General features: G+C 39.6%; 1 protein-coding gene and 1 non-coding gene across 2 annotated transcripts; one reads left to right on the forward strand and one right to left on the reverse strand.

Annotated features, from left to right (window-relative positions):
• Positions 1-5,559: 5,559 nt before the first annotated feature.
• On the reverse strand, positions 5,560-10,338 carry Gja10 (gap junction protein alpha 10). Its single transcript, XM_004921152.2, is given in 3 exon segments — positions 5,560-5,722; positions 8,898-10,076; positions 10,078-10,338. Coding segments are annotated over 3 exon segments (1,479 nt in total). The 3' UTR covers positions 5,560-5,683.
• LOC147824974 (U8 small nucleolar RNA) lies at positions 7,361-7,479 on the forward strand. The gene has a single exon (XR_015441601.1). It is a non-coding gene; the product is annotated as a U8 small nucleolar RNA (small nucleolar RNA).
• Positions 10,339-15,558: the final 5,220 nt, after the last annotated feature.

Here is a 15,558-nt window from a genome sequence, read left to right on the forward strand (position 1 = left end):
ACTCGAATAATCAGTTGTTGTTCCAAAGTCAGCTTGTCAGCCTCCTGCATCAGCAAGGTGGTGGCAATAAGCATCCTTAAGCATGGAGGCTATCCTAGGGCCATAGAGTGCAACTGCTTTGACAAGTATGTCACTGGATGATGCTAGGATCCTATGACCTGAGTTAGGACCCCTATGGCCATTCCCTTCCATTCATGGACATACAGGAAGAAAGGCTTGTCCTAGAGCTGGAGCCTGAGTCAGGGCTTCTTTGATTTGTTTAAATATTCTTTCTTGGTCAGCTTTCTAGAGGAGGGGCTCTCCACCCCTACCCTACCCTTGGTGGCTTCATATAGAGGGTTAGCCATAGTGAGAAATTTGGGATCCAAAGATGGCAAAATCCTGTTGCCCCCAAGAACTCTCTTGTTTGGCATCAGGTGGTTGGTGTTGGGAGGACACAGACAGCCTGTTTCCATTCAATGCCAAATTGGCATTCTACTTTTGCCACTATGAAGCCTAAATATTTGACCTTTTGTTGGCAGATTTGTGCCCTCCCCCGTTTTGGACAACTTATATCCAGTCTTCCAAAGTAAATAAAAAATGTTTTAGTTCCTTGATAGCAGTCTTTGAGAGTAGGGGCAGCCAAAAGGACGTCACCTACATACTGTAGCAAGGTGCAATTGTCCTCTGGTGTGATGAAGGCTTTGAGGTTGGTAGCCACCACCTCTCCAGAGATTGTAGTAGAGCTTACTCCAGATGAGCTGGTTTTTAACGTCCATGACATGATCCTTCCATTGAAATGCAAAGATGGGCTGACTGACTGGTACAAGGCAGAAACAGGAAAAGGCATCTTTTAAGTCGAAGCAAGAAAACCAGGCAGTGCTTGCTGGAATGAGCCCCATCAATGTGTAAGGATTTGGTATCATTGAGTTACGGTCTCAGTGGCCTGATTTACATCATCCAAGTCCTGTACTGATTTATATTTATTAATTCCTGGTTTCCATACCAGCAAGAGCAGGGTGTTCCAGTATGACTGACATATAGTCAAGATTCCATGTTCTAAGAGCTACTTTAAATGACCTTGAATGCCTTGTATGGCTTCCCAGGGTAGAGAGGGTATTGGTGAACTCAAATCAGAATTGTCCCTGGTTTTTGTTTCATCATCACTGATTTTTTTCCATTAAGTTTACTGGTACATTTTAGGTGTACAATACAGTTACATTCATCATTGGGATCTTGTACCTTTACATGATGTATCTTTGTTCTTATTTTTTTCCCATTCCCCTGCCCTCCTTTCACCCCCTCCACCCTTCCCTATTTACAAAGACTTTGTTTCTATTTTTTCCTTTTCTCATATTTTTTCTCTTCCCTTCTTTCCTTTCCCCTACCCCTCCCACTTCCCTACTCCTTTAGACCTTTTCTTCCTATTTCACATTATCAATTATACATTTTTATCCTTACTTACACTTTTCGTTTTTCACACCAGAGAAACTATGTAGTATTTACACATGTGTGTCCTATTTATTTCACTTAAGAGTATGGTCTCAATGTGCGTCCATTTAGCTATAAATATCTCTAGTTTCTCACTCTTTATGGCTGAGTAGTACTCCACTTTACTAAAAAAAAACCCCACACATCTTCTTTAACTAGTCTCCAGTTGATGGGCACTTGGGCTGTTTCAAAGCTTTAGCTATTACAAACTGTGCCGCTATAAACATGGGTGCACATATATCGCTGTGGTATGATTATTTTAACTCTTTTGGGAAGATACCCAGCAGAGGAATAGCTGGGTTAAATAGGGCCTCTAATGCTAGTTTTTTGAGGTATCTCCATATGGATTTCCACAGTGGTTGCACCATTCCATACTCCTACCAACAATGGAGAAGGGTTCCTTTCTCCCCACAACCCTGCCAGCATTTGTTGTTGGTTGATTTCTTATAGCAGCCATTCTTTCTGGGGTAAAGTGAAATCTCAGTGTTATTTTCATTTACATCTCTCGAATGACCAGTGATGTTGAACATTTTTTTATATGTTTATTTTCTGCTTTTACTTCTTTGTCTGAGAAATGTCTGTTCATTTCAGATGCCCATTTTTGAATTGGCTATTTTAATTTGGGAGGTCTGATTTTTTTTTTAGTTCTTTACATATTCTAGATAGTAGACCTTTGTCTGAGGAACAGCTGGTAAAAATTTTTTTCTCACATTGTAGGTTGTCTCTTAGCTCTGTTGGTGGTTTTTCTTGCTGTGTAAAAGCTTTTTAATAAGATGAGATCCCAATTGTTGATTCTTTGTGCTAGGTCCTGTGGTACTGAGGATTTGTTCATAAAGTCTTTTCCTATGCCAATGTCTTTGAGAGTTCTACGTAACTTATCTTCCAGCAAGTTTAGTGTTCCTGTTTTAATGTTTAGATGTTTAATCCACTTTAATTTATGTTTAGTGCATGGTGAAAGATAGGGTCTAATTTTAATCTTTGGCAAGTTGAAATCCAGTTTTTCCAACACCATTTATTAAAGAGGCTATCTTTCCTCCAGTGAGGATGGTTGGCTCCTTTATCAAAGAGGAGGTAGCTAAGTATGTTTGGAGTTGTTTCTGCATCTTCTAATCTATTCCACTGATCCTCAAGTCTGTTTCTTTGCCTTACCATGATGTTTTTATCACAGTGGCTTTGAAGTATAGTTTCAAGTTGGGAATTGTGATAGCCCCTGGCATGTCTCTGTTGCCTAGAATTGCTTTTGCTATTCAAGGTCTCTTCTGGTTCCAAACGAATTTTTGGATTGTTTTTTCTAGTTCTATGAAATATAATATTGTGGTTTCAATTGGGATTGCATTGAATCTGTACAGCAGTTTTGGAAGAATGGCCATTTTCGCTATATTGATTCTTCCTACCCAGGAACAGGGGATGTCTTTCCATTTTCTTATATCCTTTTTGATGTGTTTTTTTCAGAGTTCTGTAGTTCTCAATGTAGAGGTCTTTTGCTTCCTTCATTATATTGATTCCTAGATATTTCATTTTTTGGATGCTATTGTGAAAGGAATTTTTTCCCTAATTTCTCTCTCAGTGAGTCATCACTGATGTTTGATTCACAGCCAGCCCAGGTGGATTATCTTCAGCCCATACCCTGAGAATCTTATTTGCCAGCCCATATAGTTCATTTGCTCCCAGTTGTGGTGGCCTATCTAAATACAATCTTCATCCCTCAGCCTATGGGATGGTAAGGGTCAGCACCGTGGTCTCTGGGTGAGTCAAACTTAGTCACCTTTCCCTGTGGCCCAAAGGCAATTTGGACCTGTATCTTGTGGAGTAAGTCTCTTCCTAGCAGGGGAATTGGGAAGTTTGGAAGATACAGGAACTCATGTTGGGCCTCCTTTTGCCCTATGACACATCTCTTAGACCAAAAAAAGACCTAATTTCTGGAACCCCAGTGGCTCTCACAATAGTCACATAATTTTGGATAATGACCCAATGGGCTGTATTGCTACTGAGTGTTGAGCTCCACTTTCTACCATAAAGTCCATCAATTGGCCTCCTACTTTTATTATGACCATGGACTCCTGGGTAATGGTTTTGTCTCCTTCCCCTGGGGTAACACCTGGGACTCACTGTCATCTGACCTTGTTTCCTCATGAGTTGACCTCGGTAAAGGCAGGTAGTTTGGGGCATAACGTGGGAGGATTTTTGTCTCCTCTATCAGCTCTTGTAGAATTGGCTTTCCTGGTTCTCTTTGTCTCTGAGGTTACCAGCAGGGTTGATTTTTCTTTTTCTTTTGGCTTTTGCTTAGCTCAGGCACAAGTGTCTTATCATAAGCCTCTAAACAGGGCTGTAGCCAAGCAGGGTGGATCTGGATCAAATTCAGCCATGAGTTGATGTAAGGAAATTGGGCTGGGTGCCCTAGCCATCCTCTGTCTCTGGTCACCACCCACACCCAGTTGTTTTCCCATACATCATCCCTTCATCCAGCCACATGAAAGGAGGGCCACATGAAAGAAAGGCCAATCAATTTCACAAAGAGTTCTCAACCTCTGGGGGGACAGCTTTACTCTATAGTCCCCTGTGTAGTCTTTTGAGCAACAAGGAGCTTTTAGAAGGAACAGCTTGGGCTCCACCAAACCAACAAGTAAACATACATATTTCTTTTGATAAACTACTTCCACAAGTTTTCCCTTGACATACATGATCTTTCCAGTTTTATCATTATGTCTCTTTTTATCTTTTTAGCAGGATAAAACTTGTATCACACAAAATCCTCTCACATCAAAAGTATGTCTCTTACGGCCAGGGATTTACCTTAGTGGTTCTGCCACCTGCTTTGCAAGCACAAGGTCCCGAGTTTGATCCCCAGTACTCCACCCCCAAAAAAGTATATCTCTTATACTTATAGCATTCTTAATATTTTTCTCCACTTCACTACAAACCTTCTATAACAAACTTGGCTATGACCACCAGGATTTTAAAGCGTCCTTTTCTCTGTTTTTTGTTCCTTTGTTCTCAGATTGTTACATTTTAAATTTGACTGACTGCCAACAGACTTCTAATTAACTTTGAATCCGTGTTCTTGTCTTAAACCAACAGAGAGCAAAGAGCAAGTTAACCCTGCAATTAAAGTTCAAGAATTTGTAATGCACAAGAAATGCTTTAAGCACAGCAATTAAAAAAAAAACACTAACTCAAATTGAAAGCTAAAAATATAATTATCAATTAACTAAAATTTGTAATTTGATTTCTCCTGTAAAACCTCCTTAGGCCCAGCAGGGTACAGTCGTAGATCCTTTACTTTGGCCATCCAGCCCCAGGCTGGTGTTGCCCTGGCTTCCAGGCACCTGCAGTCAGCACCAGGCTGGTGACACTAAGTCTTGGCCTTGGGGCTCCTGGAAGCCAGGAGAAAAAGACCCTGGAGCCAGCCCACATTTCTTTGTTTTTCCCTGTGGAGCAAGTTCCTCCTCTCATGGTGCACAATTTCTCTCTCCCTGGATTTCAAACTTGTTTCAGGCAATGTGGCCAGGTGGGACAGAAAGATGCTGACTCCAGCCCCCATAAGGGAAGACTCTCTTATAGAGATGACCCCTGGCTCAGAATACCCTGTCCACAGCCTGGCACAGCCTGCCAGTTGCCTCTGTGTGTGTTACCTTGCTATCACTATAACAAATGGCTCAGATAATTAATTCATAAAGGGAAAACTTGCCCAGGCATGGTGGCACACACCTAAAATCCCAGCACTTAGGAGGTTAAGGCAGGACAATCAACATGAGTTTGAAGCCAGCCTGGGCTACATAGTGAGTTGAAGGATAGCCTGAACTACATAGTGAGACTCTGTCTCAAAACAAACAAACAAACAAAAGATAAAAAGTATATTTTGGCTCACAATTTTAGAAGCTTCTGTCCATGGTTGGTTGGCCCTGTTGCTTTGGGACCTGGGACAAGGCAGCACATCATGGTGGGAGCCTGTGATGGGGTAAATCACTTACCTTACAGCCAGGACATGAAAGATAAGGAAAGGACTAGAATTCCACAATCTGAAAGGGCACAGCGCCACCCCCCCCCATGACCCAAGACCTCCCTTAGGCCCCAGTGAAGACCAAGCCTAGAAGACATGGGTCTTTGAGGGACATTTCAGATCCAAACTAGAACACTATGGAAGATGTGAGTTCCAAAGTTCTTCCCTAGTCTCACATGACAAAAGTAAAACTTTCCTCCTGCTCCTGGTACATTACTTTTTCATGATAGATGATAGTTCTAGAAGCATGTTCTAAAAGAGAGGAATCAGAAAACAAACAAAATGTACTCCTAAGACTTGTAAAAAAAAAAAATCAACTCTGCCCACCCACTGGGACTCTATGTCACAAATACTCTACATCACAAATCAAAACAAAACCTGCTACAGGAGGCGACTTTCTCTGGTTCCTCAGAGATGTTATGAATGAGTTCCTCTTGCCTATCTGTTGTTGTACCCAGTGAGAGAGAACCAACCAGAGACTGATATTAAATCCACACAGGAGTTTATTACCGGCGGGGACCCGAGCCGAGCATCAGACTCAAGCCTCGACTGGGGGTTGACAAACATGTTTTATACACCTTTGAGGCCAACAGTTTCTAGGCCCCCCTATGGGATAGAACTAGTAAAGCAAGCAAAAGGTACAGAAGCGAAGCAGAAGGTCCTGTTGTTGGAACATTTGTAAAACAATAGTTGATTAATTGTTTCTAAGAGACTCTCTAAGGTGAGGAGGTTTCTAAGCTTCCTCCTTCTGAGTTCATGTAAAGGGCAGGCAGGTGGGTCAAGCAGCAATATGGAGTCTGTCTCACTAACAAGGGACCTTCATCTGTCATCTCCTTCTTCTCCTCCTGTTGTCCTTTTGTCTAAAATCTAACCCTAAAGCTAAATGGCTTTTCCCTAACCTCCAGCTTAGTCTCTTCTACAATTAGCCAGATTTTCACCTTTCAATAATGTGGAAAGAGGAAACTAATTCAAATGTAGAATGTTGCATTTTTAAAATAAATTTTATTTTATTTTATCCCATTTCCCCCAAATATTCCATTTTAAAACAACCTATTCCTAATCCTAAACATATGGTACACTCAAGGTGCCTCCTGAGGGAAAGCAAGAAGCAGCAATGGGATATAGGAGTATAAGCTTGAGTTGAAACAGTTCATTCTTCCTCCAATAAATATTAATTTATTCCCTGCTAAACTGTGTCTGAAGAACTATGCTTTACCACAACCTAATTGTGTGACTTTGGACAAGTAGCCTGTTATCCATAAAATGGAAATTTCACAGAGTTACTTTATTTTTTATTTTTTTATTTTTTTTTTGGTACCAGGGATCAAACTTGGGTCCTTGCACTTGTGCAGCAGGTGGCAAAACCACTGAGCTAAATCCCCGGCCCCCACAGAGTTACTTTAACCCCATAGCAGCATCCAGACCTGACCAGGCCCTCAATAAAGTGAGTGCTCTTCTTCATGCTCCTTAGATCCTTTGATATTTGATAAGTTGGGCTAAACTTCTTGATCAAAATGCTCAATAAAATATAGTAATCCTGGGCCAGGGATTTAGCTCAGTGGTTCTGCTGCCTGCCTTGCGAGCACAAAGTCCTGAGTTTGATCCCCAGTACCAAAAAAAAAAAATGTATATATATAGTAATCCACTTTCCAAATAGCCACCTAACAACACCCTTGGTAATAACTTTAAGCAGAAAAATACCTTCCCAAATGAAACAAAAAAACCTAGAAGTTGCCAAATGTGGTGGCACATGTCTATAATCCCAGCATTTGGGAGACTGAGGCAGAAGATCACCACAAGTTCACAGCCAGCCTGAACTACATAGCCAGATCCTGTCTCAACAACAACAATAACAATAACAACAGCAACAACAGCAAAAACAGAATCTAATCATCAGGTGGGAAAATCCTTACCCACTCCTTTTGATGATGATTGGAATTTGAATGATACGTGATTAGCATCTTTGTGTTATCAGGACTCCCCACACCCTAATTGCTCAGGCTTATGAGTTTGGCTGTCCTATCCTAGAGGATAAACTGAAGGAGTAGGAACAGGAAAATCTGTTGCCACTAAATAATTTCTCTGTCTCTGTCTCTCTGTCTATTTCTCTCTCTCTCTCTCTCTCTCTCTCTCTCTCTCTCTCTCTCTCTCTCTCTCTCCCCTACCCACCTCATCTCTGCCAATACAAAAGCTTCTCTCACATGAAAAGAGGTACAAGAAAAGAAAAATGATGTGATATTTTTTCTGACTTCACAAATGCAGATAAAAAGAGGTATTAACTGTTCAAGTTACTTTGGCACGTATTGTCTCCCAGCAACTAACTAACAGGACAGGAACTAACTAACTAACAGGAAAACTAACTACCACAGCAGTGGGCAAAACAAGTGTCATCTTTTGTTCCAGAACTGAGAAGAATCCCCAGTAAATATCCATTATGTATTACAATGGCCAAGGAATGTTAATATTACAATGGCATTTCAGAGGACAAAATTAAAATCAATTTGATATTGTTTTAGTGTTTATGAAATACATCACTAAATATTTGTATATGACATTTTTTTTTGGTACCAGGGATCGAACTCAGGTCCTTGCGCTTGCGCAACAGGTGGTGAAACCACTGAGCTAAATCCCCAGCCCTTGTATATGACTTTTAAATCCCAGAGGTATAACAATGGTAGATGCCTGCCTACCTTAGTGGTACAAGGGCAACTCGAAGTTATAAGGTTATATCCATTTTCCACATTGTGACAGAAAGAGCTTTCTAAAATACAATTGTGATCCAGTCTCTCTTCTACTTCAGATCTTTGTTGGTTCTTCATTGCCCCTGTACAAGACCTCCATTTCCACTTCTCCAGCTTGCCATCTCCCCACAACCCTCCTGTTTCTCTTTGTTCTAATCACCCACAGTTCCTCAGACAGTTCTGCTGTGTAGCCTTCGTGCTGTTTTTACTACTAGGATTGCAGTTAGTTCTCCTAGTTCTAGAGAAACTTACCACATCTTCCAAGATTGAGTTCAAAGTAACTTCAATCATAAAGGTTTCTGTGATCATCTATACTTCCTTAACCCACCTACTCTCAATAACATTGCTCCTTATACTTGGTTGCACCTATATATACATCTAACTTTCCCATTTATCATCTGAACCCTTTGATAGAAGAGACAGTATTTTATCCATCTATACACTCAATGTTTATGAGAGCCATTGGCATAAAGTAAGTTATCCACGTGTTTGAATTATGAATTTAATTAAATGGAATTATTGAATGAATGAATTTATCTTTTCATAAATAATTTCTTTCTACACCTTCCTGTCTCTTAACACATGTATATATACATTCCAGGAAGGAAGAAAGGAAAAGAAGTAGCCAGAGTGGGTCAGCTTTTGTGATAATTCTGTGATCTGTATGGCTGGCTGTCTTTACTTACTATCGATGTTCTGTGCCCAGTGGATGAGGGCAGAGGGGAGGGGCTGTTTTCCCGGTGTGGAAAATCCAAGCAGGAGCTATTCAGAGAACTGGAGCTTCTTGAGTCACTGTCCAGCTGTCCCTGCTCAGACATCCATCTGGAAAGAAAGCTGACCTTGTGACTGCCTGGGTGAGATCTTTCTATCTAGACCCCACTCTCTCTCACACTGCCATCACTGTTTCTGCAGTGACGGTGCAAATCTGTGACAGGTTCACCCAAGGGTGCCTGGTCCTGGGATTGCTCCCAGGTTCCCAATGTGTAGGATGAATAATGTCTAGAGCCCATCACTGTACCTAGGCAGGACTGGGACATGGTGCTCTGTAGGCCAGAGGAGGGATTACTTGGGTGCTGTCCCTGGTGCTGAATCGTGGCACTGTCGTCCTGGAGGCGAGGGCTGTGGTCGTGGAGCTGTCCGTGGTGCTGATCTTTCTCAGGACAGTATTTTTTGATACAGGAAAAATCAACTTCAAGTTGCCTGGACTGTGGGATATGCCACGTGGTTTTAGACTTTGGCACATTGGCTTCGGTGACCTGCTGTTGGTTATTGGGTTGAATTAAAGAAGTCTTTTCAGGTAAGGAAGAGCAAATTGTACACTGCTGGGACCCTGAATATTTCTTCAAATGGAATGGATGACCTCTTTCATTCTCAACGTCCCCACTGCTGGATTTATCATAAAGTGCCCTCATAATTTTCCTGATACCCAAGTGAAATATTTCCAGTATATTCAGTAACAAGGAGATGGCTGCAATGCTGTGCATAAAGAGCGTGAAAATGGTCTTCTCTGTGGGTCTAGATACAAAACAATCCATTGCATTGGGGCAAGGAGGTTGGGTGCATTTGTAAAGGGGTTGCATTTGAAATCCATAGAGAGAATATTGGCCTATCATAAACCCTACTTCTAGCACAGATCTGACTAAAATGTGTAAGACATAAGTACATAGCAGACATCCTTTCAAAGGGACTTTATGGATCCTCTTCTGTTCCTCCAACCTCCTCAAGTCCCTGCTTATCCTTTGTTGCTACTCCAGGTAAAGTTCTGGATTCTCCATCTTAGCTCTAAGGTGTGACTCTTTCCTCTGCCTCTCTTTCTCAAAGCCTCTGAGTCTATAAAGTGCATGACCCATATACACCAGAGAAGGAAGAAGACACAAAGATAATCTGTAAAACACAGAATCTTATCAAAGAGATAGGGAAAGCATCATCATAACAGATATTGTTGCAACCTGGTTGCTGGGTGTTGCAGGCAAATGCTTACTGTTCATCATCCAAGACATCTTCAGCAGCCACACCAAGTACCAGCATTCAGAAGATGAAGAGGATGGTCAGCCAGATTTTCCCTACTATGGTTGAGTAGGAGTGAACTTCCTCTAGGATGTCACTCAATAAGTTCCAATCCCCCATGGTTAGAAATTAGTGTCTGAAATATACAGAAAACACTGAGGTTAATACACCCATGGGTGTAATGTACAAGAATAAGGAAACATGTTCATAAATATGGCAGGTTCTTTTTTCAGCAAAATTATCAAGGATTTTCCAGCCCTAACATTTCTGATCCATGCTTGATGAAACAGAATGTATCCAAAGAATATCAGTTTTTGAAAAAAACACTAAAATGCACCACTATCCAACTCAGTTTACTTCTTACCCTCTTCTAGTCTCTCACACAGTTGCCTGTCATTCCACTATACTGGTTCACTAATATGGTCTTCGTATTTTCACAGTGCATTCTTATTCCACAGATTTGTTCATTTTTCTACTTATATGAAACACAACATTTACATTCATCTAACATGATTTTTAATAGATCTCAACTCCTCAGGAATTTTTCCCTAACCATCCCAAGCCAGTTATTTTCCCTTTCCCAAGTTCTTACAATCACTCATTTGGCACTGTGTTTAGATGAGTTTTGTAATGTTTATCTTCCCCTTCCAGACAGCAACTTTTTTTTTGGTACTGGGGATCGAACTCAGGTCCTTGCACTTGTGCAGCAGGTGGCAAAACCACTGAGCCAAATCTCCGGCCCCAGACAACAACTTTTAATAGCATCTTCATCTTTGTAGACAGAAGATATCAATATATAATAGTTGATGAGATGTCTTTTCTGTTTAAAATTTGGCTCCTTGACTGTATCAATAGGAAATGCAAAGTAGATCTTTATCATATATTATTTATGGCTTTTACTGTAAGATAAAGTATAAATAAATAAAACCAGCTAAGGAAATCCTCAGGAATTGGCTCAGACCAGGACAGCAGTAAAGATTAAGCAGACACAGAAACAGTACAGCAATAACACATGATTACATCCACTAAGTCACATCTGGAACATCATCAGGGAAATGTTTGCTAACTCAGAAAGAAAGTGAATATAAATAGCTTCTCTAGAAATCTTGAGATCTAGGAAAAACTTAAGACATAGTTGACATGAAGAGTTTGCTTGGTTTACCCTAGAAAAGCTTTTCAAGATTTGATGAGATTAAAATACTTGATAAGTTAAAAGGTTTCTCAGAAGTGGAAGACTTCCAGATATGAAAGATATAGAGGAAAAACATGAAAATATTATTAAGTTAAAACAGATAATGAAACAATTTTTTCCAACCATTCAATAATATTTACTAACCAGATGTGGTGGTGCATACATGTAATCTTAGCTACTTGGGAGACTGAGGCACAAGGTTTGAAGTTCAAGCCCAGCCTGGGCAACTTAGTGAGACTCCATTACAAAATAAAATTTTTAAATGTTGGAGATGTAGCTCAGAGGTAGAGCACTTTCTTAGCATGAGTGAAACCCTGGAGTCAATCCTAACTCCTGCAGTAATAATAAAAATGATAATAATAATAATAATAACTGAAATCTTACTATCACTAGACATTGTGCCAGATGCCAGAAACTCAACCACGAATGTGAAATGTCTGGTCCCAGCCTTCAGAGTACTTCATCACTAGGAACACCCACTAACCCATAAAGTCAACTAAGAGTGTAAAGAAAAAAATGAATATCATCCAGAAAAAATACAAGAGAAAAATAGAAATTTTAGATTTTTTCCCAATTATTTCCAAACACAAAATAAATTCCCAATGAGTTCATTAAATATTTAATTTTTCATTGATACAGTCAAGGAGCCAAATTTTAAATGTAAAATCTTACATGTAAAAATACTTAAATATTTTAAATTATATTAAGTATTTAAAATGTAAAATATTAAATGTCAAAATGTAGGCCATAAAAGTATTAAAATAAATTATAAAAAACATGTTTTATAATCTTTTCAAGAACATCAATGCCAGTAATTATAATTTGAAAAAATACAGATTTTACCCAACAAAACTGAAGGACAAAAATGAAGATGTCCAGAAGGCATTGAGGTTTAGAGAACAACAAAAACAAAAAGATTTAAATTTTTTGGACTCATAACTCATTAACTGAAGCAATAATTTCCTAAACCCTATTCTGTCAAATTAAGAGTTAAAGTCTTTTCCCACAAATATTCTGGCCTCTAAAAACTTCTGGCCATTACTTATTATATTAAAAAGATTCCAGGCCGGGGATTTAGCTCAGTAGTTCCGCCGCCTGCTTTGCAAGCGCAAGGACCCGAGTTCGATCTCCGGTATCAAAAAAAAAAAAAAAAAGATTCCTTTATCACTTAAAAACCCTGTTGTGGAAGAACAAACTCATTATAGTTAGCTTCTCTATTTGGAAATTCTAAACCATATAATGCTTCTCTGTTGACACTACCATTTCTAAACATGGAGATTATTTTAAGTAGCAAATAAACTCGGCCTATATGAAAAACAGAAACACAATCTACATGTTAGTACGCAAGGCCAAGGTCCTTTAGACTGGTAAGCCTAAATTTTCTAGAAATAACTTCTTTTTACCTTTAAATAACTGCAGGCTTTAGAAGTGTTCTGTTTTCTTTCATTAATAAGCACTAATTTAGTATCTCCTATGTAAAAATCTGGCAATCTTTTCTTGCATTTAATTTCAGACCTTGGCTTTCTATGCCAGCAGGGATTTCCTATATATTTCTCAAAAGCAAGACAGTCCACATATTTACCACTTAACTTACAGATGGATGATAAAAATCACAACTGGACTCGCAGAAATTTAAAGTAGTACCATGTGTGGCTGATAAGTGGGACAAACACTGCCGGTTACAGATATAAAGGCTCTAGTCAGGTGATTGTGGGGCACTAATCCAGAATGAATACAGTAATATTGATCAATGTAGTCTAGCCCAGTTCTTCAAGGTTCAAAATATCCTTTGGTCTTTCACAATTTTCTTGTAGTATTTTTCTAGTTCACACCAACCGGGGACCCCTCCTCATGAATCACATTTGGAAATTAAAAGTGAAACATATAGGAATTCCCTATTTCATTTGTAAATAATTACTGTGATTTTAGTTTGGGTGCATTTCTTTCAGTTCATTGATTGCTCTGGGAATTCATACAGATCAATGGCATCGTGTCCAATTTCATAAACAGCTCCCTGGGGTGAGTCTAGCTTCATTAAATGTGAACAAATAACAGTGGGGTGACAATCAAACCCAAAATATCCTTGCAAATCACACCATACCAAAAGAAGAAACATTTAAAAGAAGAACACATATTCTTAGACCATGGGTGGGGTATAGTATGCTTATCTTTAGATTATGTATTTTAACAAAACTCTATTAGGCCAAAACCCACAACTTCTCTTAAAAATTTATCTTTTTCAATAGAGAATCTGAAAGCCAATAGTAGCTCTAAAACCTAGGTCTAATTTTTGTGGAGAAAATTTGAATTTTGTTTGTTTGTTTTGTTTTTTTGGTACCGAGGATTGAACTGGGGACCTTGCGCTTGCGAGGCAGGCAGCGGAACCACTGAGCTAAATCCCAGGCCCAAAAATTTGAATTCTGGAGAGATGAAATGACTTACTCAATGCATCAATAAAGACTAGTTCTCCTAACTCCATAGCATCTTTCACTAGTCACATTGCAAGTCTGCGATGTTACTGTCATTCCAGAGGGTCTGATAGGGAGGGCAAGGGCATCACTAGAACCAAATCATGGCTTCAAATCTCAGTTCCTAGGCACATATCTAGATTTGCATAAAATGGTCAATAGTTCATAAGTAATCACCTGCCTATTCAATTTTAGGACATTTGATTTTTTATTTATTTTATTTATTTAATTCTTTTGGATTTTCTTGAGACAGAGTCTCAATATGTAGTTCAAGCTGGACTTGAAAAACTCACTATGAAGCCCAGCCTGGCCTCAAACTTGCAGTGATCCTCTTGCCTCAGCCTCCCAAGTGCTGGGATTACAGGTATGTGCCACCATGCTCAACTCTAGGACACTTAATTTTATTTTTTTCTGCCCTTTAATTTTATTTTTAATTAATTCTATTTGTAAATTTTTGATATACATAATGATCACATTCATCATAGGGAATTTGTTCCTGTATATATCTTGATTCTTTTTTCCCCATTCCCCTCCCCTCCCTTCAACCCTTCTTCCTCTCCTTATTTGCAAAAGCTTTGTTTCCATTTTTTCTTTCTATTCTCTCTTTTTTTCCTTCCTTTTCCCTACCTTTCTTCCCTCTCTCCCTTCCCTTGTTCCCCTGCCATTTGGACATTTTATTCCTACTTCCCAATATCTATTATCCATTTCTGTAGGACACTTAATTTTAAAGATGGATAATAATAAAAGGTAGACAAGAAAGGAGGTTAAAACTACAATAACTTCAAGAACCAAATGATTGTCAGAATTAGCTAGAAATGAAAATGTATTATGTTTTAATATACATATTTGAATAGTATCAGGTACACTGTTCAAGAAAGCTGTCAATGTTTAACTATAAAATCCACCTGCAAAATAATAAATTGAATACCCTTAATGCATGTCAGCAGAGCCAAAGCATTAAGTATAGAATAACTTGAAAAAGTACATGAGAAGCTCTTACTGTTCACTGTCGTAAGGGAAGGTAACTAGGTTTAGCTGAGGGGATGAGAGCTGTACTTTTATATTTTATCTTCTGTACAGTGAATGTATTACCTAGTCAAGAAAAAAATGTTTAAACTAGAAAATAAAGTAAAACCATATATACAATTGTTTAAATCAAAATTTTACTGTGAGATATAAAGCTTCATTAATTTTTAATCTGTCACACATAAATCAATATGATGACGGGTGGGCATACTGGGGCTCCCAGCCCAGAGGAGGCCTCCGGGTGGGCATGCCACAGCTGCCAGCCCAGAGGACACTTCTGGGTCAGTGCCCCATGGCTCCCAGCTAGGAGGAAGATTCCGAGTGGGTGTGCTGTGGCTCCCAGCCCAGAGGAGACTTCCAGGTCTGTGAGCCATGGCTCCCAACATAGAGGAGGCTTCCAGGTGGGCATGCTGCGGCTCCCAGCACAGAGGAGGTGAGCCACGCAGGTGTCAGGAAACCTGCCCCATCAAAATGGGAAGACAGGTAAACAAGCCTCAGAACCAGACTTCCAGATCACCTACAGCAACCCCAAAGGGAAACAAGGTGGAACACTCTGATACTCAGCCACCTGGACTCTCTGAACTAGCAACAAAAGAGGATCTGGAAAAAATGAAATCAGAAATAATTTCTCACATAACAGCAAAGATTTTGCCC

The sequence above is a fragment of the Heterocephalus glaber genome, unplaced genomic scaffold (assembly GCF_053883595.1).
Source record: "Heterocephalus glaber isolate CG9 unplaced genomic scaffold, H.glaber_assembly_v1.0 deba00001523, whole genome shotgun sequence".
Classification (NCBI taxonomy): domain Eukaryota; kingdom Metazoa; phylum Chordata; class Mammalia; order Rodentia; family Bathyergidae; genus Heterocephalus; species Heterocephalus glaber.